This window comes from Monodon monoceros, unplaced genomic scaffold (genome assembly GCF_005190385.1).
Source record: "Monodon monoceros isolate NGI ecotype Baffin Bay Population unplaced genomic scaffold, NGI_Narwhal_1 Super_Scaffold_3, whole genome shotgun sequence".
NCBI classification, from domain to species: Eukaryota; Metazoa; Chordata; class Mammalia; order Artiodactyla; family Monodontidae; genus Monodon; species Monodon monoceros.
In genome coordinates, this window is record NW_021703780.1 from 23,875,994 (window position 1) to 23,898,423 (window position 22,430).

The 22,430-nt window shown below is 53.9% G+C and overlaps 3 protein-coding genes across 14 annotated transcripts in view; 1 reads left to right on the forward strand and 2 right to left on the reverse strand.

Annotated features, from left to right (window-relative positions):
• The window catches only part of CCHCR1 (coiled-coil alpha-helical rod protein 1), a 13,860-nt gene extending 5,361 nt beyond the window's left edge, over positions 1 to 8,499 (reverse strand). For 5 of the 11 annotated variants that reach the window (XR_003796689.1, XR_003796688.1, XM_029242575.1 and 2 more), the window contains exons 1-11: positions 8,381 to 8,499; positions 7,231 to 7,363; positions 6,939 to 7,152; positions 4,887 to 5,190; positions 4,659 to 4,721; positions 2,254 to 2,417; positions 2,002 to 2,137; positions 1,698 to 1,808; positions 1,335 to 1,484; positions 774 to 884; positions 456 to 562 (exon numbers count right to left, since the gene is read on the reverse strand). Coding sequence is in view for 9 of the 11 variants with exons in the window: in XM_029242575.1 (XP_029098408.1) it covers positions 456 to 562; positions 774 to 884; positions 1,335 to 1,484; positions 1,698 to 1,808; positions 2,002 to 2,137; positions 2,254 to 2,417; positions 4,659 to 4,721; positions 4,887 to 5,190; positions 6,939 to 7,152; positions 7,231 to 7,246 (1,376 nt within the window). In the remaining 2 variants the exon portion in view is untranslated. Of the gene's footprint in view, positions 1 to 455; positions 563 to 773; positions 885 to 1,334; positions 1,485 to 1,697; positions 1,809 to 2,001; positions 2,138 to 2,253; positions 2,418 to 4,658; positions 4,722 to 4,886; positions 5,191 to 6,938; positions 7,153 to 7,230; positions 7,364 to 8,335 lie in introns of those variants that run through there. The other 6 variants (XM_029242574.1, XM_029242573.1, XM_029242570.1 and 3 more) reach the window with 5 other exon arrangements.
• A 307-nt stretch (positions 8,500 to 8,806) lies between these two features.
• TCF19 (transcription factor 19) lies at positions 8,807 to 12,519 on the forward strand. Of its 2 annotated transcripts, none has more exons than XM_029242585.1 (4): positions 8,807 to 8,886; positions 9,308 to 9,867; positions 10,915 to 11,470; positions 11,732 to 12,519. In XM_029242585.1, the coding sequence occupies exons 2-4, from the start codon at positions 9,630 to 9,632 to the stop codon at positions 11,970 to 11,972; spliced, it is 1,035 nt and encodes a 344-aa protein (XP_029098418.1). In that variant the 5' UTR covers positions 8,807 to 8,886; positions 9,308 to 9,629; the 3' UTR covers positions 11,973 to 12,519. The 2 variants fall into 2 exon arrangements, with proteins under 2 accessions (XP_029098418.1, XP_029098419.1); XM_029242586.1 differs by having other exon boundaries at positions 8,852 to 8,987.
• A 1,359-nt stretch (positions 12,520 to 13,878) lies between these two features.
• Positions 13,879 to 18,928, reverse strand: POU5F1 (POU class 5 homeobox 1). The gene is made up of 5 exons (XM_029242584.1): positions 18,458 to 18,928; positions 15,383 to 15,503; positions 14,983 to 15,113; positions 14,507 to 14,665; positions 13,879 to 14,404 (listed from the first exon to the last, which is right to left on the reverse strand). Exons 1-5 carry the CDS (start codon positions 18,860 to 18,862, stop codon positions 14,138 to 14,140), a joined length of 1,083 nt encoding a protein of 360 aa, XP_029098417.1. The 5' UTR covers positions 18,863 to 18,928; the 3' UTR covers positions 13,879 to 14,137.
• Positions 18,929 to 22,430: the final 3,502 nt, after the last annotated feature.

The window sequence follows — 22,430 nt, forward strand, 5'->3', positions numbered from 1 at the left end:
AAGGAAGGAAGGAAGGAAGGAAGGAAGGAAGGAAGGAAGGAAGGAAGGAAGGAAGGAAGGAAGGAAGGACGGACGAGAAAGAGAGAAAGGAGGGAAGAAAGAAAGATCAAGTGTCCACATTCCCCATCCTCGAACAGCTCTGAAGGTGGAGACCCTCCTAGGTGCTCTATTTAGCTCAAGCCGTTACTAACTGCAAGAGGAAGTTAGTAATACCTCATCTCCAGCCAAACATGCAGTGGGTGGGAATCATAACAAGTGACCCTGCTGTGAATATGGAGGGGGGTTGCCCCAGGAAAAAACAAACACAAAGGTTTTACAGGGCTACATACCTCCAGCCCTGCATCCTCCACACGGCCAGCTTTCTAGCCTCTCTTGCCTGAGGCTCTTAAACTCCAAGATGCCCAGGAAGCTGTCGAAGCAGAAATGCTACTCCACCCACCCTGCAGCCCAGATACCTGCTGACAGCGTTGGCCACAAGCTTCAGCTGCTCTTCCGCTGTGGCTGTCTGCTGCTGCTCCCGGCGCCGGGCCTCCTGAGTGCGGCTCAGCTCCGTCTGCAGGGCCTAGGAAGGATATGGTAAAGATGGTCCCCTGAGGACTTCCCTGGCGGTCCAGTGGTTAAGACTGCTCGCTTCCACTGCAGGGGGCACGGGTTTGGTCCCTGGTTCGGGGAATTAAGATCCCGCATGCCACGTGGTACAGCCAAAACAAAAGTGTCCCCCTCCCTGGGGTTTCCCTGCCCTCCCTCAGCCTCTGCCCGTCTCAGACACTGACCTTGGCACCCATCCGCTCTACCTCCACCTCTGCAGCTTTGTCCTGCAGGGAGCGCTGCAGGATGGCCTGCTCCTGGCACTGGGTTTTGACTCCTTCCTGGAGCTCGGCCACCTGGGGGAGGAGAGGAGGCAGGTCTAGAGCCAAAGCTGTAGGGGAGGCGCTGGGAAGGAAGGGGCAGGTGCAGGGGTCTCTGAAAGAAGGCCACACATGGAGACAGTAAGCCCGGGTTCCTAAGAATGGAGTCTGGGTCCAGGTTTCCTTCCAGAAGCATGTTCCCCGTGCCCACACCTTAAGGAACTACCCTGTGACCAACCCACCAGGACCCGTGGCCAGCCTCTGCCCGTGGCACCCACCCATCCTTGGACACTGTCACCTTCTGGGGGAGGCCGGCCCACCTCACAAAATGTAAGCCTCATGAGAGCAGGTCCTTGTCAGCCTTTGCTCAGGGCTGTGCTACCAGCATGTGGGAACCACCCAAGTATTTGGTGAATAAATGCCACCCCTCCTGTAAGGAGCAGAGAGCTGGGGGAGAGCATGGGGAGAAGGAGGGTGCCAGGCGACCTGTCCCTTCAGCTGCTCCACGCAGTCTCTGTGCTCCAGCTCCTGGGCCTTCAGCTGCACCATAAGGGCAAACACCTTCTCCCGCCAGCGCTTCAGTAGGGACTGGCACTTCTTGGTGAACTCGGGCTCCAGGCAGTCTGAAGGCTGAACCTGAGGGTGGAGGAAGTGGGGACAGTGTGGGCTCCTGGGGGTGCAGAGGAAGGAGGTGGGTTTTATTTCTTCTGTCCTGCCCAGGCATCAGGAGCCAGAGCAAGAAGAGGCGTTCAGGGGAAGAAAGACGCGGGCAGGTTCTAGGAGCGGCACCCCAACCCCTCCCATGCACAGGGGGCACCCGGGGGTGAGGGGCCTGGGCCAGGGGCCTACCCTCCGGGCCAGCTCCTCCTCCTGCATGCAGAGGACGTGTGTGAGGCTCTGCACGCGCACCCGCAGCAGCTCCGTGGTGGTGCGCAGGCCGGCCCGGTCCTCCCGCAGGTGCTTCGGGTGGGGTCGGGGGAGAGGGAGAGGACCACTACCTCTTGCCGGGTCTCCCAGTGGCCCTCGGGCGGCGGCCAGTCTGTGTGCCCCTTGACAGCACTGCCTTCTCTCCCGGGGACTGTGCTCTTCTCCAGGGCCCCCTCGCCCAGGACCTGAGCCCTCACGTCCCACCCCATGCCCAGCACTCTCTCACCTGCACGGTTTCTAGAAGCTCCTGTCGCTCTGATTCCCACATCTGACTGTGGACCTCGGGAGGGACCTGCTCCCCCACGTACCTCCTTAGGTTCTCAACCAAGGTCACCTGAGCCTCCAAATCCTCTTGGGTCTTGCTAGGGTTGGGGTGGGAACAGGGTAGCCATCGGGGGGCACCCTGGAGACCCAGCCCACCCACCAACCCACCGAATGCCAGACCACCTGCCCTTCGGTCGCCCACCCGCCCACTCACCTCAGCTGCTTCCGCAGCAGCTCGGCCTCCCTCTGGGCCGCAGCCAGCTCTTCGGCTTCTCCCGACCTCCTGGTCTCCAGACTACTCAGAGACTTCTCCAGGCCCCCAGCTTTGCTAGTCAAACTGGAAAGAGCCTCCCGGTGAGCCTGTGTCAGGGAGGAGAGCTGTGGAGAGAAGGGAGGGCTCAGCAGGGGCCAGCTCGCCCACACCTGGACTTTCCAAATCCGCCCTCTGCTTTGGCCCTGCCCTTCACTCCCACTTTCTGTGACCTTGGACAAGCACCCAAGAAATCACCCAACTGTGCACAGCAAAACGGAGACCATCCTTGGTGCCTCACTCCCCATCACCCTCCAACCCACCAGCAGTTCCTGTCAGGTCTCCCACCAAAACATTGTCACTTCTCTCCACATCCAGTGCCACCAACCTGAGGCAACCCACGCTCATCTCTGGCCTGGACAATGGCAACCATCTCCTGACCGGTCTTAGAAGCCTCCAGTGGCTTACCACAGCGTTCAGACCGGCTTCTTCCCTGGGCCTGTGAAACCTGTCGTGTCTTGGCCTCTGCCTGCTTCTCTGAGCTCTGTCCTGTTTCTCCCACTGCCCACTCTGCTCCAGCCAGAGTGCTCTCCCACCGTCCCCCCAACAAGTCTGCTCTTTCCCACCTCAGAGTCTACCTGGAGGCTTGGCTTCCCCCAGCTCCTCAGATCTCAGTGATGCCGCCTCGTGGGGAAGGCCTCCCCAGACCACTAATCCCTACCCAGCACCTGTGCTGTCCTATCACCTGTTCGTGCCCTTCCTGCACTTCTTATCATTATGAAATGATCCTGCTTCTGCACGTGCTTACTGTCTGCTTCCCCCCATCCAGAAGGAAGCCCTAGGAAGGCAGGGAGCTTGTCCTTTTCTCACAGCACCACCAACAGTGGTTAAGGGTGTCAGATACGCTGAAAGAGTCACGGTTCGGCTGGTGAAGGAAGGGAAGTGGCTGCCCTCACTTCCAGTCTGCCCGCCTCTAGCCCTATCTCTATACCATAGTCACTGTGAGCTTTTTGAACACGAATCACAAAACTTGTCCTTTTACATATAAAATATAAATCTGATCATGTCATTTCCCTGTTAAAACCTTTCAGCGGTTACCCATTGCTCTTGAGGTAAAGTATAAAGTTGAACAGGCCCAAGGCCTCACACTCCACCCCAACACCCAGAGCCCCTCTCATCACCTGCACTCAGGCCCCTCTGGCCTCCTCCCATTCACATCTACTTGCAGCCAAGTGTCACACCAGCCCCCATCACCTCCCCACATGCCTGCCCACCAGCCAACACCTATTTATTTATTTATTTATTTATTTATAGCTGCATTGGGTCTTCGTTGCCATGTACGGGTCCCCTTCAGCTGCGGCCAGCGGGGGCCACTCCTTGCCACCGCACACGGGCCTCTCATTGCAGTGGCCCCTCCCACTGCAGAGCATGGGCTCTAGGCACATGGGCCTCAGCAGTTGTGGCTCACGGGCTCCAGAGCGAAGGCTCAGTAGCTGTGGCGCATGGGCCCAGCTGCTCCGCGGCATGTGGGATCCTCCCAGACCAGGGCTCGAACCCATGTCTCCTGCACTGGCAGACGGACTCCCAACCACTGCGGCACCGCCAATTCCTATTTAACACAAATGTCAACTTCTTATCATTAAGCATCTTTCATGAAACTAAAGGCTCTTTATATTTTTCTTTGAATGATCTCCTCTGTCCATTTTCTGCCTTGACTGCTGTCTTTCTCTTCTTGATTTCTAGGCACACGTTATATAGTAGGGATATTAGCTTTTTCTTGTGATATGACCTGGAAATATTCTTCTATAGTTTATCACCCTTTAATTTTACTTTTATTTTGTCATTCCTAAGTTTGGTATTATAAAGTCAATATATCAATCTTTTCTTTAATGGCTCTGGATTTTGATTCACAGGTAGAAAGGTTTCCCCATTCCCAGGTTATAAAGGAATTCACCCATATTTTCTTCCAATATCTTTATGGTTTCATTTCCTAACATGTCGACTGGTTAGGGTGGCCTTCCCAAACCCCCAGACCAGTCAGGGCTCCTTTGTCCTTCTCCTTCATGGCTCTTTTCCCAATTGCAATTAATTAATTAGAATTAAATTACGCATTGAATGTGTGTATCCCCCACTAGGCTGTCAGCTCCACCCACAAGGGCAGACAGTTGTCTGATTTGCTCACCCCAGTGTCCAGGCTCTTGTCTCAGGGATGGCAAAGAGTAAGCACGGATAAATGCTTGCTGACTGCATAATCGCCCCTTCCCAGTCCACCTTAGGACCCCACTCCCACCTCCCTCACTCTCCCTCCCACAGTGTTCCCAGATGAACTGGGTACCTGGAGTAAAGTAGAAGGACAAACTACTTCCTACCGGAAGAGGAAGGAGAGCTTCAAGTGGTGGGAGGTCTCCTGAGTCCTGGCGGAAACGGGCAATCTGAATAAGACCAACACATCCAAGTTCTCCCTCTTTCCTGGTCACCTGTTTCTTTCACCTTCAGCAAACATCTCATCACCCTTTTCTGCAATGCCTGCTCTTTGCTGGGGAGCTCCTGCCCAGCTCACCACTGTGCAGCTGAACCCTTACCAGGCCCACATTCACCTGCTCTTGGTGCAGCCTCCGAACGTCCTCCAGCTCCCGCTGGCTCCCTTCTTCCAGGTTCTTCCGGACAACCTCGGCCCCAGCCAGGGCAGCACGCAGGCCCTCGGCCTCAGCGCGGCCAGCCTTCTCTGCCCGTGCCAGTGCCTCCAGCTCCACGGCCTGGGCCTCCAGCTTCATCTTCTGCTGCAGCGAGGTCTCCCGCAGCACCCGGACCTCCTCCTCGAGCCGCCGCAGCTCTCGCAGCTGCCGAGAGATCAGCTCAGCCTGCTGGCTCAGGGCCTGCGACCCCGCCAGCTCCACGGACCTTCAAAGACAGGTTAGCACGGGTGAGACCCGTCTCTGGTGCTGGGAGGGTGGCCAAGGCATAAGTGGAGACAGGAGGAGGAGAGGATCCCTCTGCTCCCATATGGGGAGATAGATGGCAGGGGATGAAGCTGGGCCATGGGGATCTCTGCACTTCCGTCACCATCATCATTGACAACAGTCCTACTAAGCATATCTGGGCCCACAGGACCTAAAGGCTGAGTTCATGGAACATGACCTCTCTCGAGGACAATATACAGGCAGATGTGTTCAACATCAGATGTGCACATCGTTAGGCCACACGTTCTGAACTGGAGAAGCTGGAAGGACACTCAGAGATTTCTGAATTCGGATTTAAGGGCAAGGAAAAGTTTGACGGAGGTGGAAAGAGAGGTCATGGCAACAAGTATCAATATGGTGAGTCCAGGCACTAGTTAAAATCATTTACTGAGCGTTAGGCACACCACATGAGAAGTCTGAGTACCTCAGTAAATTACATAGTCCCAACCGCTGGAGAGAACGGTCTCCTGGCGCCACATAAAGTTGAAACCAGCTTATAACATGGCTCTTGACACAGCTCCCTCACTGAGGCCCAGAACCACAGCATTTTCTTTTTTTAAATTTTTTTTGGCCGCACCATGCAGCTTGCAGGATCTTAGCTCCCTGACCAGGGGCTGAACCTGTGCCCTTGGCAGTGAAAGCAGAGTCCTAACCACTGGACCGCCAGGGAATTCCCCAACACCTTTTTTAAGTGGCAGAGATCTGTAGCCTAGAGAAATGAGGTGACTGGCCAAAGGACCCCTAGCTGGTAGCCAAATTAGTCACAAAGAGTCTCTGTCTCCTGACACTCACTCCAATGCTCCCCTTTCATCATTATGCTCCTTTCCCCTTGATGGGGTCCAAGGTAGACTCACATGCAATCCACTCAAGAACAAAATGGCAGGATGATGTTCCAGTACATTTGGGAAAAGACACACATGAAACAACAAGAATAAGAACTTTCACAGACAACAAATTGACAGATGGCATGGTCAGCTCCGTCAGAATGAATCTATACTACCACAGCACACGGTCTGTACTCCCAGCCCGTACTTCTTCAGCCTGCCTTATACTACACTTAATACAATCAGCTGTGGGTCAACCTATCTCTTCCTTTAGGATTTAAAATTCTTTGATAGGGGCTTCCCTAGTGGCGCAGTGGTTAAGAATCCACCTGCTAAGGCTGGGGACACGGGTTCGAGCCCTGCTCCAGGAAGATCCCACATGCCACGGAGCAACTAAGCCCGTGTGCCACAACTACTGAGCCTGCGCTCTAGAGCCCACGAGCCACAACTACTGAGCCCGCACACCTACAGCCCGTGCTCCGCAAGAGAAGCCACTGCAATGAGAAGCCCACACACCGTGACGAAGAGTAGCCCCCACTCACTGCAACTAGAGAAAGCCTGTGCGCAACGACAAAGGCCAACACAGCCAAAAACAAAATAAATAAATAGATAAATTCGTTTAAAAAAAATTATCAAAAATAAAATAAAATTCCTTGATATCAGGATGTCTCTTATTTATTTTTGTTATCCTCGTCCCTAGCATCTAGCACACTGCTATTATTTATGCATTGTAGGCAACAACAACTGCTTATATAAAAATGAATAAATTATGGAACTAAGGGCTGAAATAGGGTAAGGAATCTGTTTCAGGGAAGAAGCGCCACTGGCAAGCAAGCCCAAGAAAACAGCAACATTAGATCTGTACCTGCCTCTCCACCCTGGCTCCTGCCCTTTGCCAGAAACTTCCTGTCCCCACATGGTCACTTGAGGTCTCTGGTTATCTGGCCGCCTCTCTAAGGCATCTTGATGGGCTGGGGGCTGAACCAGGGGAATGTCTGAGACCCACGTGGGAGCCATTCTTGGCAGAGTTGGAAGGGGCCGAACTTGGAAGTGGGATGGGGGAATCAGCCCAGTGGAACCTGAAGAATCATAAGGACAAAGATGGTCAGTTTCCCAGGGAGACATAATCACCAGCCCCCTTGCCAGGTCCCACTGACCTGATGGTCGAAACATTTCCACATTATTTGAAGTCTCTAGAGTCTGTGTCCAGCCATCTATGCTCCCCTGGACAATAGGAGAAACAAGGGCACTCCAATTCAATTTTCAGGCCACCTTCCAGAGAGAGAGCCCCTGCAATAACAAAGTCATAATCCTTAAATAACAGCCAGGTCCATCTGACTCTTAGCTCCTCTTATCCTACTTCCTAAAAGAAGTAGGAAATACCTGAAGATCACTTGCTTGTCTCAATCTGGTTCCTGATAGGACTGTGGCAACAGCCATGAGATGGAGAGAATTTACTGAGACAGGCTGAGAGACGCTCTGGTTTTACTCATACTTTTAGAATTCTGGGCAGTGCCTTTACCATCCTCCTTAAGTTTCTACAGTCTCTGCCTTCCCTGGATGGAGGTGAAAAAGGACGTATGCAGTACAGAGGCTGTGAGCCCAATCTCCAGAGGTCTCTCCATGGCTCACCAAGGCCTTGGGGAAGCCCATCCAGACACCACCAAGCCATGACTCCTGGGTCCTTCCCTATCAAAGCGCTGGCCCAATGCCTGGCCCCTGATGAATGTGGCCACATGTAGGGCAGGACGCCTACCCAGGACCCCTGGGGAATCCAGGTGGCCTAGACCCCTTGGCAGAAAAGCCAGCTTCCTGACGTCGCATCCAAACCCTTCCAGCAACCTTCCTCTCAGTTTCTCTCTACTGCCTCCTCAGCTTCCATCCCTGTCGCCCACCCACCTCTCCAGAGTCCTAGAGCAGAGAGAGGGGTCTTTAAGATCTCCCCACCCTGCCACCCGAATTCATCTATTTTTCCCCCAATCTGGGATTCCTATCCCTCCCTACAACCTAATTTGCTTTTATCCTGAAGAAATTATTCTGGCCCCTCACTCTCATCTCCCAATAGCCTGCTCTCCCTTCCTCCTCTCCCCCAGATATGAGTCTTCGCCCTGCTGGACGCTGAGCTCTAAGGCTGTTCGGACCACCTCATTTGTTCCTTTACCCTGCCCTTGCACCCCTCCACCCTATGGATCCCTGAACCCACCCCCGTACCCCTCTCAGCCCCTTCCCGCCCCCAACCGACTTTTCCCGAATGCCCCTTACCCGGCGCGAGAGACCCCCTCAGCCCTTTGGCCACACCCCCTATACCTAGCTCCCGGGCGCGGCCTCGGCCCCTGACAGCGCCTGCGCAAAGCGGGCAGGTTGGCGGGACGCTCTAAAACCTACAAGGCTACCACCCCGGAAGGAGGAGAAGAGGTGCACGCAGGCGCAGTAGTGTCTAAAGCCTGGCCCAATTAAGGCGTTGGGGGGCACCTCCGAGCCCTGGCAGCTCCGCCCAACTCCGGGAACCCGGGAAAACTTGTGAACTAATCAGAAAAAGCGGAAGGCGGGAGATCGGGGACCCTCCCAGCTCGTCGCCCAATGGAAAGGAGGAGGGCAAACGAAATGGCCAATAAGAAACGGCACGGGGGGCGGGCTCGCTCGGCGGGAGGTTCGGACCCGGGAATTCCGAAGGCGGGGTCGGCGCTGCCCGCGCGCGGAGGCCGCGCCTCCCCTGGCCCTGGTTTCCTCGCTGTCAAACAGCCGCAGGAGCACCAACCCCGGCCGAGCTGGCACTGCCTGGAGAGGGGACCATTCCGAGACTGCACCGCGCGGTAGATGCGAACCTGGGCTGGGGCGGGGAGGGATAAGGCTGGGTTTGCCTTGCATCATCCCGGGAGCCCTTTCTTCTGTTTTTATCCCACCGGAGAAGTCGGTAAGCAAGGGTTTAGATCCACTTTACTGGAGAACGTTAGAGACCCGTTTGCACTGCCTTTTGAGGGGTGACAGTGGATACACTTCCCACTGGGGTTCAAGCCAACTAGTTTTGAGTGAGGGATTGGCCAGAAGAGTGAGGCGTGGGCTAGCAGGAGGGTTACTCTATTTGGATCAGCAGGTTTTACAGGAAGAAGCTTCTCTTCTCCAAATTACAGAGGTGACAAGTTAATATCACACAGAAGCAGTCCCTACCCTCACCCCCACACCTACAGTTCGAATTTCCCTAGAAGCTGCCTAATGTATTGTTGCCTTGCACAGATTGAAGGCTCCTGGAATACTTAGCAGCCTGAGGATTCGATTCAGCTTCGTGCCACAAGACGCCTTCATTTTTGCACTACACTGGGACCTTCACCAAATTTTTCAGTTGCAAAGCTGTTGACAATTTTGCATCGCGTCCTAGGCTCCTTGCACTCTGAATTTGCCCTACTCAGGGAGTGTGCTCAAAGTTGAAATTGCACAAAGGACAGCTCAAGTTTGCATCAGACGGAAAGTGAACCTAGGCCAGATGTGCATGGCCCAGGGAGTGGGAAAGGTGATGGATTCCTAAAGTGGAAGAGGTGGTTTGGAGGGGGCACCGCCCATGCTGCCTTGCTTCCAGCTGCTGCGCATAGGGGGCGGCAAGGGTGGCGATCTCTACACCTTCCACCCCCCAAGTGGGGCTGGCTGCACCTACCGCTTGGGCTGCAGGGCCGATCTCTGTGATGTGGCCCTGCGGCCCCAGCAGGAGCCCGGCTTCATCTCTGGAGTCCATGCGGAGCTGCATGCTGAACGCCGGGGTGACGACTGGAGGGTCAGCCTGGAGAACCACAGCAGCCAAGGTGAGAAGTGAGCAGAGCAGCCTTATGCCTGGGCAGTTGCAGTTCTGGGCTAGAATGACCAAGTCTCCACAGGGACTCTGCCTGCCTCCCAAACTCGCCATCAGTTTGGATGGATGGTTGTCATCCAGACCTGTCTTCCCACCAGAAATGTGCAGTGTCAGATATTTGTGGGGCTGACCCTGTTTAGCTCTTAGAGGGGCTGGGAGGTAGATCCAGGGCCTGCAGTATCAGTGGGGTTGTTCTGGGGCCACTGGGGGACAAGCTCAGACTTAACTAAGTTTCCAGATTTGTTTAGGCACCTTGTCCTTGGCTTAGGGCAGTTATATGTTGAATTACGTCTTAATGATCTGGACATGTGTCTTATTACCTGACTTGGAGGCAGTTAAGTCAGCCTCAGAAGGCCTGGGTTCCCATCTCAGTTCTGCTACTGGCACCTGGCAGTATCACTCAGGCCTGTCACTTCACCTTTTTAGATCTTAGTTTCCTCTTAGGTAGAATGTAAATCTTTGTAAGGTCTGTTTTTGGGGAGTGCTGTGGGGATTGGATATAGTGGCCAACATTCATTTAGCGCTTACTATTATGAGACAAGAACATTTTAAGGGCATTGAATGTAGGTGAGCACAAATACCCCACTTTACAGACAAGGAAAATGAGGCATAAAGAAGCGAACTTGTCCAGGGTCACATGGCTGGTAAGTGGTGGAGCTTGGATTTGAGCCCAGTCTGAGCTATGCTGATTAGTACCGAGTTGGAACTGAGTGAAAGTGGGCGTCTCTGAGAATTGGACCTCAGTGAACTGAGGGAAGGAGTTCATTCCCTCCATGTGCCCTGGGGGAGGGCATAAGAAAAATAAACTCATTCCCAACTCACAAGGAGTTTCATATCTGATGTCACCTGCTGAGAGATTTAGAATGTGAGAATTTGATGACAGGTGTCATGTTCTTCCTCATGTTCCCCAGAAAACCAGACAGGACCAGATTCCTCCACTTCTGACCTGTCATTTGTTTTTGTCGTTCTCTGTATTTGTCTGGTGCCCCACAATCAACAGGGACTTTGGTCAATAATGTCCGACTCCCAAGGGGTCACAGGCTGGAGTTGAGTGATGGTGACCTTCTGACCTTTGGCCCTGAAGGGCCCCCAGAAACCAGCCCCTCAGAGTTCTACTTGTTTCAGCAAGTCCGAGTCAAACCTCAAGATTTTGCTGCCATTACTACCCCACGGTCTAGGGGAGAAGAGGGAACCGGGGTTGGTTTCCAGCCCATGCTGCCCTCCCAGGGGGCTCCACAGCGCCCCCTCAGCACCCTCTCCCCTGCCCCCAAAGCCACGCTGATCCTCAACTCCATTGGCAGCCTCAGCAAGCTCCACTCCCAGCCCCTCACCTTCTCACGGAGTGGGGGTGGGCCACAGAGCCTGCCTGTTCCCACTCCAGCTGGGGAAGTGGGGACAACCCCTTCTGTCCCACTCCCAAGAAACCGGAGGAAATCAGCTCACCGCGTGCTGGCAGAACTGGATGATGAGAGAGAGGCTCCCAAGAGGCCCCCACCAGTCCTTATGGAGCCCAGGAAGAAACTCCGTGTAGAGAAAACCCCACTGACACCCAGTGGGTAAGTGGAGAGAACTTTGTCTCGTTATTTCACTGACTTTTGATTCTTTTAGAGCCCTAGGCTGGGAGGTAGCTCTCTGCTTGGGGGATGGGGATGGGAGATGGAACAGAGGTTGGAATGACAAGACCTGGGTTAGTTCTTCTAACCAGATTCACCTTTAGTCTAGTGAATCTATATAGGTTCACTCTGCAGTTATCCAGGGGAAAGTTCTAGGCTTCTGCAGGTTTCCAGTGACCCTGGTTTTTGTGTCACTTTCTTCAGAAATCGACGTGGGCGTCCTCGGAAACACCCAGTGAGCAACCCCAGGGCTCCCCCTGCAGTTGGGGGCGGGGAGCACTGTGCAGCCCCTTGTTGCTGCCTACCCCAAGAAGAGACAGTAGCCTGGGTTCAGTGTGATGGTTGTGACATCTGGTTCCATGTGGCCTGTGTTGGTTGCAGCATCCAGGCTGCCAGGGAGGCCGACTTCCAGTGCCCAGGCTGTCGTGTAGGCATCCAGACCTAAGGCCCACCACCAAAGCACCAGAGGACAGAGCTGGCACCTCCAGGACATGGGTGGACACTGGGGTGCCAATGGGTCCTAAGAGATGCCCTCTTCTTCCCTTGCCTCTCTAGGAGGGAATAACTACAGGGGAAGGGTCCATTCCTATGGATTATCAATTCAAGGCCTGGAACGGGCCCTCATGGCCAAGGTAACAGAAGAGATGGCTTCCTGCCAAAGATATTGCTGCCTCCAGGAAGTTGCCAGTGAGCTGGAAATTCCCGCTTGTCACAAGCTGTAGGTCCTTGTTGTCATGGACACTAGGATGTCTGGTCAAGAGAACCCATCAATTGCAGAGGTCATGCCTGGGAAGTTATAAGCCTCAGACTTGAACAAGCAAGTTCTAAATGTTCTTGATGGCATCGCCTAAGGCATCTCTGGGAAAACCTAGGGCACAGCCCCCAAACTCCCTTACATTGTGGTCAGTCCTGCCGCTGATTCCCATGATTGTGACCTGACTTTTCAGAGCTTTGCTTCCATTTCCAAATAAAGAATGAGCAGCTTCATATACTCCAAGGTACTTACTCTTTGTGGGTCTGATACTCCTTGCTTTCCAATTCTTGAGAGAATGGAGTGGTAACGTCTGGAAAACTAATTCAGATTCTTAGGGGAGGAGATGAGCAGACAAGGCAGAGAAATACAAACCTGCTCGCTGAAAAGGTACAAATATATGAGGTAAGCTGGAGGTGGAAAGACAGGAAAAAAGGAATCCAGGTAATTACAGTTTCTAGTTTAAAAGAAAACAGATCTGGGACTTCCCTGGTGGTCCAGTGGGTAAGACTCCGAGCTCCCAATGTGGGGCGGCCCAGGTTTGATCCCTGGTTGGGGAGCTACATCCCGCATACATGCCGCAACTAAAGATCCCGCATGCCTCAACTAAGAGTCCGCATGCTGCAACTAAGAGCCCACATGCGCCACAACTAATAGATCCCACGTGCCGCAACTAAGACCTGGAGCAGCCAAAATAAATATTTATAAAACAACAACAACAAACAACAGATCTACTGCCATTAAAATAAGGTACTTGGGATTTGGTCAAGTTCATGAGGGTGGCAGAACTTTTACAAGGTTCACCAGTACTACCAAGAAGAGAAAACCTGAGACACCAGCTACAACAGATGGCAACCTGGTCCAGTGTATCAACGTAACCCACGTATGCTACACTGATTCTCTTCTGAGAGTCGTACGCCAAGCCAAGATACTGTCAAAGTAGCATTTCTGTAGTTCTTATTAGGAAAGCCCTATCTTGACCTATCCTATTGTACCTGCATATCCATCCCCTTCCTCCTCTACTTAGACTTACCAACCCAAGTTTCTTACATTGAGGAAAGGCTCCAGAGCAAGGGCCCTAATTAGGAAGTGGCAGAGGCAGGACTAAAATGTGGGAGTTTTGGTGAGTCACAGACAGGGTAGGCAAAAACCTTAAGTGGAAACAAAATGGACCCAGGTATCAAGAAAGCACAAAGTAGAGTTTCCGGTTGGGGTGATATGCAGAAGAAATGAGTACCTAAAAGACTTGATTTCTTAGCACAAAGCCACTGAGGACTTTCAGAGTAGAGTGGGGAAAAGCAAAAAGCCAGCTGCTAATAGGGAATGGGCTATGTAATAACTGCATCTTTGGGCAAAAATAAGGTGTTCACCTCCAATTTCCCCACGTCACAGGCTCCTAAGAACTAGCTCACACCTATAAGAGCCCTCTACTTATAAACTTGGGATCCAATCCCAGATCTCCCTCTGACATTGTGACTCTGGGCAGTTTAAATGGCATCCTTGGTCTCAGGGTCATTTGGGTGGGAGAGCTATTAATATCCACTATTAACTATCCCCATCCACTCTTCAGTAACTAGAGGAGAATAAACCAAAGACAAAAGTATCCACCTACTAGGTCCCAGGCTTCTTTATTTAAGAACAAAGTGATGAGTGATGTGGGGATTAAAATCAAGAGCATCATTGAACTTCACCTTCCCTCCAACCAGTTCCCCCAAACTCCCTGCCCCCACACCCTTTGTGTTCCCAATTCCTTTCTTAGTGAATGAAGAACTTAATCCCAAAGCCCTGGTAGGAACCCCAGGGTTCTCTCCCTAGCTGTCCCCCTTCCTCTGCCCCCATTCCTGGGAAGGGCAGACACCTCAGTTTGAGTGCATGGGGGAGCCCAGAGTGGTGACAGACACCGAGGGAAAGGCCTCACCCTCAGGAAATGGGACCGGGGAGTACAGCGTAGTGAAATGAGGACCCCCATAGCCTGGGGTACCAAAATGGGGCCCTGGCGCCAGAGGAAAGGATACTGGTCCCCCTGAGAAGGGAGACCCAGCAGCCTCAAAATCCTCTCGTTGCGAACAGTCACTGCTTGATCGTTTGCCCTTCTGGCGACGGTTGCAGAACCACACTCGGACCACCTGGGAGAGGAAGACAGGGGAGAGGGACATTCGATCATAAGCTCTGGGAGGTGTGACTGGGAAGGAGATGGAGCACACAGGGATGCGGACAGCGGCACTCACATCCTTCTCAAGCCCGAGCTGCTGAGCGATGTGGCTGATCTGCTGCAGGGTGGGCTTTGGGCACTGCAGGAACATGCTCTCCAGGTTGCCTCTCACTCGGTTCTCAATACTCGTCCGCTTTCTCTTCCGGGCCTGCACAAGGGTCTCTGCCTTGCATATCTGGGCAGGTGGGGAGGAGATGACAAGGAAGGAAGTGGGAGGGCAAGCCTCGAACCTGCTGAGGAGCAGCATCATGAGGTCAATGACTCGAGAGCCAGCTGCTCAGGAGCACTGACTGGCACCAGGGCCACAAGAAAGATCCCGGAATGTTGGGTTTAGACCAGTCGTCCTGGACCTTCTCCCAGCAGAACTGAGGAATTGCATTCCATCCCATTGAGGACCACTGCCTCCAAGAGGGAGAGCTGCCAGCCACAGATGGAAGCAGTGGAAATCGGGCTGAGACCAGGCAGGTCCCTATGCATCCCTCCCACCCTCACCTCCTGCAGATTCTCGTTGTTGTCAGCTTCCTCCACCCACTTCTGCAGCAGGGGCCGCAGCTTACACATGTTCTTGAAACTGAGCTGCAAAGCCTCAAAACGGCAGATGGTCGTTTGGCTGAACACCTTCCCTGGGGAGGAGGGTTGAAAGAAGCAAGGTGAGGCAGCAGGCAGGGCCCTTTCGACCCCAAGACCCAGGGCTTGCCACCTCTTCCTGCCCTCCCAAGATCCCACACAAGTACGGTATCTCTTTCCCCTCTACCCTCACCCCTAAAGAGGGCAGAAACACCCTTCTCTCACTCCCTTGGTGGGGAGGAAAGGCCCAAATTCAGGTATGTTCCTTCCAGGGGAGATGTGGTCCCTGTGTTCTGTGGGTCAGAACATGCTAGGTGAGACTCACCAAAGAGAACCCCCAGGGTGAGCCCCACATCGGCCTGGGTATATCCCAGGGTGATCCTCTTCTGCTTTAGGACCTTGGCAAATTGTTCGAGGTCTTTCTGAAGAGCTTTGATGTCCTGGGACTGCATTTTAAAAGGCAGAGGACATGTAAGAACATAAACATACCAGTTACCCACCCCACCCCCCCTTCAATTTGGGCCCCAAGGAATAAATAGTCTATGAGAGTATCTCTGCTTCCAGGCTGCCCACCTAACAAGTAGAAATAAACTATATACAAATGTCATTTACCCCAGAAAGTGACACATCCATCAGATGCAGAACATCATTTGATAATGGAAAGAAAAGCCCAGGCCTCAATGAGAACATCTATCGGGTTATGAAGGGGGCTCCTGCCCTTTAGTTCTTTAACACTCACAAAAGCTTTTTGACTCTAGTATTACCTCAGTTTGAGGAAGTTTTGAGTGTAGAGATACACAGCACCATGTCTCTGGTTCTCTTTCCAAATATACTCTCTCCAGCTTACTTTGAGGGTCCCACAAACTATGACAAAGCATGCACATTCACAAACACACTACAAAAGAGTCGTCATACGAGGTATGAATAACATGCTTTGTATATAGTTAGTGCCCAGTTTTTAAAAATCTGATTATCCCTTATTTTTAACTGTATCTTTTTGCAATATAAAAGCATCCTCATTGACTAATTCAACATATTTATTGAGCACCTTCTGCAAACCAGTGGCTACACAAAGTAGACCAAAAACCCTGGCCCCAGGGACTTCCCTGGTGGTCCAGCTGTTGAGACCCCACACTCCCAGTGCAGGGGGGGCCCGGGTCCCATTCCTGGTCAGGGAACTAGATCCCACACGCCACAGCTAAAAGCCTGCATGCCGCAACTAAAAGACTCCACGTGCCACAACTAAGACCTGGCGGCGCAGCCAAATAGTTAGATAAATTTTTTTTAATAAAAAAAAGAAAAGAAAGAAACCTAGCCCCAAGGGGCTTTCATGTGACGAAATAATTATTATCCAGTATGTTAGAAGTGCTATGGAAAAAAGTAAAGCAGAGTAAGGAATTATGGGGAAGGTGACAGTCTTAAATAAGACAGTCAGAGGTGATGTTTGAGCAAAAGGAAGGAGCAAAGTGGAAAGGCCCTGAGGTGTGTGGGCCCTGGTAGTAGCAAAGCCAGCAGCAAGGCCAGCAGCAAAGCTAGCATGGCCGGAGCAGGGTGAGAGGACTGAGGAAAGGGAAGAAGAGGAGCTGATGAGGTCACAGAGGTGAGCAGAGCAGATCCTGGAGCTGCCGCCGTAACTTTGGTTTACTCAGAGAAATGGAAAGCCGCCGAAGGGTTTTGTGCAGTGAAATGATCTGACTCTCACATTTTAAAATGTTCACTCCAGTTGATGTATTGACCATAGACTAAAGAGGCAACTGCAGTAATCCCAGCATAATGGTGGCTGGGACCAGGATGGCTCTAAGTGATTGATTCAGGATGTATATCCAAGGTAAAGATAGCAGCGTGTCCAAAGGATTGGATGTAAGGATGTGAAAGGAATGAGGATGACTGGTTTGGGCCTTGAGCTACTGGGAGATGGACAGGGTGGGGCAGTGCAGGGAGCCATCCCAGCAGGAGACAGAAAATGCGGTGGTCATGTCTAGAAGATATTTGAGTCTTGAGGGTGGATGAGAGGTGGATGAAAGGTAGACAGAGCAGAGGTTGATAGATGGAGCCCTGAAGCTCTCCAATGAAGGCCAGTGGCCAGAAGATGGAGAAGAGCAGCCAGGCCTCTATGCAGTCCTGAAAACCTAAGGGAAGTATTTCAAGGGTCATCAATCACATCAAACTCAAATAAGGTAACTTCCATTCCCAACTTCTGCTCAACCAATGTCGCAAACCTATAAACGTCAGCTGTCCCCATCTCGGCTTTTCCAAATCATATTTTGGGGATTTGAAATAAGGTAAACCCCAGTTCAAATCCGAGCTTTACCATTTAGCAGTTAAGACCCGTGAAATAGGCTAATAATACCTCCCTAGGAGATTCTGTGCAGGTTAATGAGATAATGATGTAGAAACTGAGCCCACAGCCAGGCATTTAGGAAATGGACCACAATTGGCAGCCATTATCATTCAAGGCTCAGCCGTCGCCTCGAGCAAAGAGTCTAGGGCTACTCGGTCAGCTGCAACCAATCACACCTCCTTCGAAGAGGTCTAAAGGTTTAGTACTTGATCTCTAATTGCTTGCACTTGTCTCTTCCTCGGACTAGAAGATATATCCTTAATAGTCCCCAGCAGGGCTGGATGCGGACGTCTTCAATTCCCTCAGCAAACCCTACGTTTGGGGAATGGCCTGGAGATGACTTCTTCCCCTTTTCTCCCCCTGTTCACTACTTATGGAATTACGGCCGAAATTGGTGTTTCCAGCTCTCTACAAGGGGGTGTCAGGGTGTGCACTCTGCCTGACGGTGACTCACTGGGCCCAAGGCAGAGGTCAAGGGAAGACAAGCCCTAAACTTGATGGAGGGTAAACCCAAACTCCACACATCCACGCAGCCCAAACAGTAGCTTCTATCAGAAACCAGTCACACCCTAGACTTTCAGGAACAATAACCCTGGGATAAGCACTGTTTTCACCCTCGGGCCACACTTAACCCTAAGGCGGAGATCCTGGATCTGATCAAGCTCAAATTTTCAAGAAGGGATCCGGGTAGAAGAAGGGGCTCCAACCCCAAGCTGGGTCTGGTGCTGGGCTGGTAATGAGTGACCCGACCCAGGTCAGATCTAGGAAGTGGAAGTACCTACTTGACAAGGGCCGAGGGGGGAAGCAAGGCCAACTTCCGACTGCCCCAGGCCGCCCTGCCCTCACCTGCGGTTCTCTCTAAATTCCAGCCCCTAGTTCCCACCTGGCCCCTGCTCAGGGCGGCCTGCAGCCGCCACAAACGCGTCCCGGGGCGCCGCCCTCGCCCGCTCCCCTCCTGGGTCGGCGACCCGGGCAGCTGCAGGCGACCACCTCCCTTCGCGTGGCCGCCCCCGGCCGGCGCGGTCGGCCCCCGCCGCCCGCCCCCAGCAGCTCACTCGCCTCCTCGGGGTTCGGCTCCAGCTTCTCCTTGTCCAGCTTCACGGCGCCCGCGGGGGCGGCGCAGGGCTCCGGGGAGGCCCCCCCGGAGCTGCTCTCCACCCCGGCTCCCGCCTCGCCCTCGGGCTGAGGGGTCTCCAGGCCGCCTTGGGGCACCAACCCCACTCCAACCTGAGGTGCACAGTAGGCCATCCCTCCGCACAAGTCGTAGGGCGGAGGGCACGCGGGAAGACCCCACACCTCGGCGCCGGGCCCAACCCCCGGCCCGATCCCTGACCCACCGGGAGGCCCCTGGAAGCTCATCCAGGTCCGAGGATCAACCCAGCCCGGCTCTGGCCCTCCCGGCCCATCGCCTCCACCGCCCGGCGGGGGGGAGAAGGCGAAGTCGGAAGCCAGGTGTCCCGCCATGGGGAAGGAAGGCGCCCCAAGCCGGGGGCCTAGGAAAACGAGGGCTCTCCAAGGGACTGCTCGACACCTCTCTCCCTCCCCAATCCCACCCACTAGCCTTGACCTCTGGCCCCGCCCCCTGGATGGGTGGGGGAGGGGACGGTGGGGGTGGGAGAAACTGAGGCGGAGGGTGTTTGCCGGCTGGTGGCGGTGGTGTCTGGAAGCCGAAACCCAGGCAGCTCCAGCCGGGCGCCTCTCCAGGCCCCAGATCCCGAGGCTCTTGGTGCAGGTCCCCCATGCGGGCCTTCACTCCCAGCTCCCAGCAGGCCGCCCGGCCCTCCCGACGCTCCGCACACATCAGAGCTGCCTGGGATCGCTTCCACACCTCCTGCCCGTTCTTCAGGAGCCCGGCTGCTGGACCCCTCTCCAAACACCCTGGCACCGTCCCCTCACCCGAGCCCAGCCACCCTCTCGGCTCCTCAAACATTAATTGTCTATGTGTCAAGTCCTGATGGGGCTACCCCTCAATTCCTTAGCAGCCTCCCTCCCCGTTGTCCTCCTGCACCCCCGATCCAGGAGCCTAGGTGTTCCCATTTAGACTACTGGCCAGATTCAGTTACCCCAAAGCTGCGATGCCCAGCAGCCATCTATCTGCCTAGCGTTCTAAGTTCCACCCCATCACCAGGGGCAGACTGCCAGACAGGCTTCCATTCCATCCCCGACTTTCCCGGCCTCAGAGCCCCCTCACCTACCGGAGTCAGGGATGGAACCCCTTTCTCTTCTAGGGGCCAGGCTCTGGACTGACTGGTCCTGAGTCTCCCAACCTTTGTCCAGACAGAAGAATCGGACGCCCCCTCATGGGTGCCCCACTGTGGGTCACGCACAGCAAGTTCCATGCCCCCCTCTTCAGAGACCCACATTATCTAGTCCGTAGTAGACTGTTCTCCCTCCCCCACCTCCCAGCCCAGGCCTCCGGCCCTAGGCCCTGGGTGGGGAAAGCCCAGGAGGGAGGGGGGAAGAAAAAAATATCTGACTTCAGGTTCAAAGAGGCTTGGGAGGGACGGGGGGAAGGGGGCCGGACAATGGCCTTGGCTGGACAATCCTGGTCCCCAGAGGGGGCAACTCTAACCCTAAACAAGTGCTCAACCCTTGAATGGGCCTGGATGGCTCCCCTGGGGACAGCTTCCTGCCCCACAACCCCCCAGCCCCAATCCCCTCACACGGAATCCCCCTCAGAGCAGCTAAAGAGCTCCAGCAATAACCCCCCCATCCCCTCAAAGACTGAGCCTCAGACAGGGACCCCCACTGGGACCTAGGTCTCCTGTCCCCCTCTAGAGGACTCAGGCGTCCAGCCTCATCATCTACCCCTCCCCCAGCCCCCCAGGCCTCTTTGTGGGGGGCTGGTGAAAAGATGAGGAGAGGGTGGAGAGCGGTTTGGGGGGGTGCGCAGGAAGCCTGCCCTGAGCTCTCCCACAGGGTCTGTTTTTCTGGGCCTGTCCTGAAGGCTCACACCGCAGGCATAGTGCTTGATTCTGTTTGCAAGAGAATAGCTTTCAGACTGCCTGTCTGCTTGGGATGAGGTTTGTCTGTCTGCTCCCCAAACTTGCCCTAAATGAAGGCCCCGAGGTGAACTGGGAAAGGCTGTAGGCCAGAGCTCCCTACAGCTCAGAAGGCCAGAATCCTGAGCCTGGGACATGGACCTCTGCCGACTTAGACATCTCTTCATCTCAGCCCCGTCTGAGGTTGTTTGCTCAGCATCTGCCTTCTGAGGGCTTGGGGGTCCTGCTGGGGGTCCTCTTGACTGTGGCCAACCGTCTTCAACTTGGTGGTATCTGGGAGTCCTCTGAGCCTGTTTTTTGGGGTTTTGTTTTTTTTTCCCTCTGAATCTATATCACACAGCCCCTGCTCCAGCCCATCGCTAAGTACTTTTTGGGCAACTAATTGTATGCATGCATTTCAATACTTCCCGTAGGTCTGTTGGAAGATCTACAGGGCAGCGAAACTGGAGCTGTATTCACCGCTAAACCACTAACTGCCCAAAAGGCAGATAGATTAAGGGGCCCGGTGGGGGTGGAGAGGTGTGCTTTGGACCAGGAGGGGCCCCTCCCCAGCCATCTCCCCAACCCCCAGGACAGAGCCATCACAGCCCCTTTGTCATGCATCTATCTGCTGTCTGCCAAGAAGACGGCCTCCCGGAGGAGGGGGATGGGCGGACCTGGGAAATCTCCTACAGCAGTGCTTCTTGGCTCGCCGCCCTCTAGGCTCCCAGAAACCCCTTCCCCCATGTGGTCCAGAGAGCCCCTGTACCCCTGTCTTCCCAGCGGCCCCTAAAACACCTTCCCCTTTCCCCGCACTCAACAGCATCCTCTGTTTTTTAGATTTCAATCAATAGTTGCTCTAGGTGGTATGTTTCTGGCCTGGGCAAGAGTCCCATTCCAGAGGGAGAGACAGAGGAGGGGAGGGTGCCCAGCTGCCTGGCTGGCTTGTAGCCAGAGATCTGAGCCAGATCAGTCAGGTGTTGCCTGGAGCCTGACCCAGAACCTTAATGGAAAGTTAAGTTTGTCTGCAGTCCTAGCCAGCCCCTGCCCAGGCCAGCTCTGTGCAGGCCCAGAGGAGACTGGAAGCGGGGTTAAGTCATCAGACCTGGCTCCTCCACTCTCCTGGGTCTTAGGGAGTCACTAAACAGCTTCAAGTCCCCGAAACCAATTTAGGACTGGTCTCACAAACTCTCCACATACACCTTTATTATAGGTCCTACATAAAGACAAACGCAAGTATCTGGTTGTAGAGCATGACCCAGGGAGGGCAGGTGAGGGCCACCACTCCCTGCCAGGTGTGGCTGGCCTGGCATGGTTGCTAGGAGGTGCGATGGTGGCCTTGCTGCTGTCGGCCCAGCCATCCCCTCGCTGTTCTGTTGGGAAAACCAGCTGAAATGGCTCATGGGAACCAACGGAGACTTGCTCTAGACCAGGGTAGCAAACCCCTTATTTTGGCTTCTGGCTGTTGTCAATCTGAAGGCAGAAGAAAGGGAAAGAATGCAAGGCTGAGGAGAGAAGGATTCAGGCTTTGCCCACTTTGGGAGAATATCTCCCTTAATCTCAATTTACACATTTTCCACTGCTCCCCGTAAACCACACCGCTTCTTCTCAACAACTGACCCTATGATCTCTCCTGCGAGGTCTGCAAACTGAAATCTTCTTTTCCCAAATCCAGGTACTGTTACCTCAAATCTAGGAGTCAGCTCTCTGCTTGTAGTCTGTAGGGGGATAGAGAGGTGAAAGCAAGAGGGAGGGCAAGCCAGGAGAAGAGGTCAGGAATAAACCAAGGGTCTGCAGACCAGGGTCCTGGGCCCTGGCTCTGACACCCCGGAGGACGGCGCCTCGCTTTCTGTGCCTTGGTTTCCTCATCTAATAAAGAGGAATTGGACCAAATGAGCCCTAAATTTCCTTCCAGCTCAGACATAAAAGTGCTGCCCCTCTCCCATACACCCTCCTCTCTATCCTCGCCATTTAGTTGTCATGGGACTAGCAATCTCTCTCTGCACGCCTGTGAAGAGAAATTGGGGTTGGAGGGGTGGGAGAGAAGGGAC

What these genes read in the sequence shown, in the direction of transcription:
- POU5F1 (XM_029242584.1), bottom strand. Translation starts at nt 18,862, where the DNA reads ATGGCGGGACACCTGGCTTCCGACTTCGCCTTCTCCCCCCCGCCGGGC. An exon ending in ACAACGAGAATCTGCAGGAG is followed by an intron (nt 14,666 to 14,982) that starts GTGAGGGTGGGA and finishes CCACCTGCCCAG; the next exon opens with ATATGCAAGGCAGAGACCCT. An exon ending in AGCTCGGGCTTGAGAAGGAT is followed by an intron (nt 14,405 to 14,506) that starts GTGAGTGCCGCT and finishes TTCCTCTCCCAG; the next exon opens with GTGGTCCGAGTGTGGTTCTG.
- TCF19 (XM_029242585.1), top strand. Translation starts at nt 9,630, where the DNA reads ATGCTGCCTTGCTTCCAGCTGCTGCGCATAGGGGGCGGCAAGGGTGGC. An exon ending in GGAGAACCACAGCAGCCAAG is followed by an intron (nt 9,868 to 10,914) that starts GTGAGAAGTGAG and finishes CACAATCAACAG; the next exon opens with GGACTTTGGTCAATAATGTC. An exon ending in ACCCCACTGACACCCAGTGG is followed by an intron (nt 11,471 to 11,731) that starts GTAAGTGGAGAG and finishes CACTTTCTTCAG; the next exon opens with AAATCGACGTGGGCGTCCTC.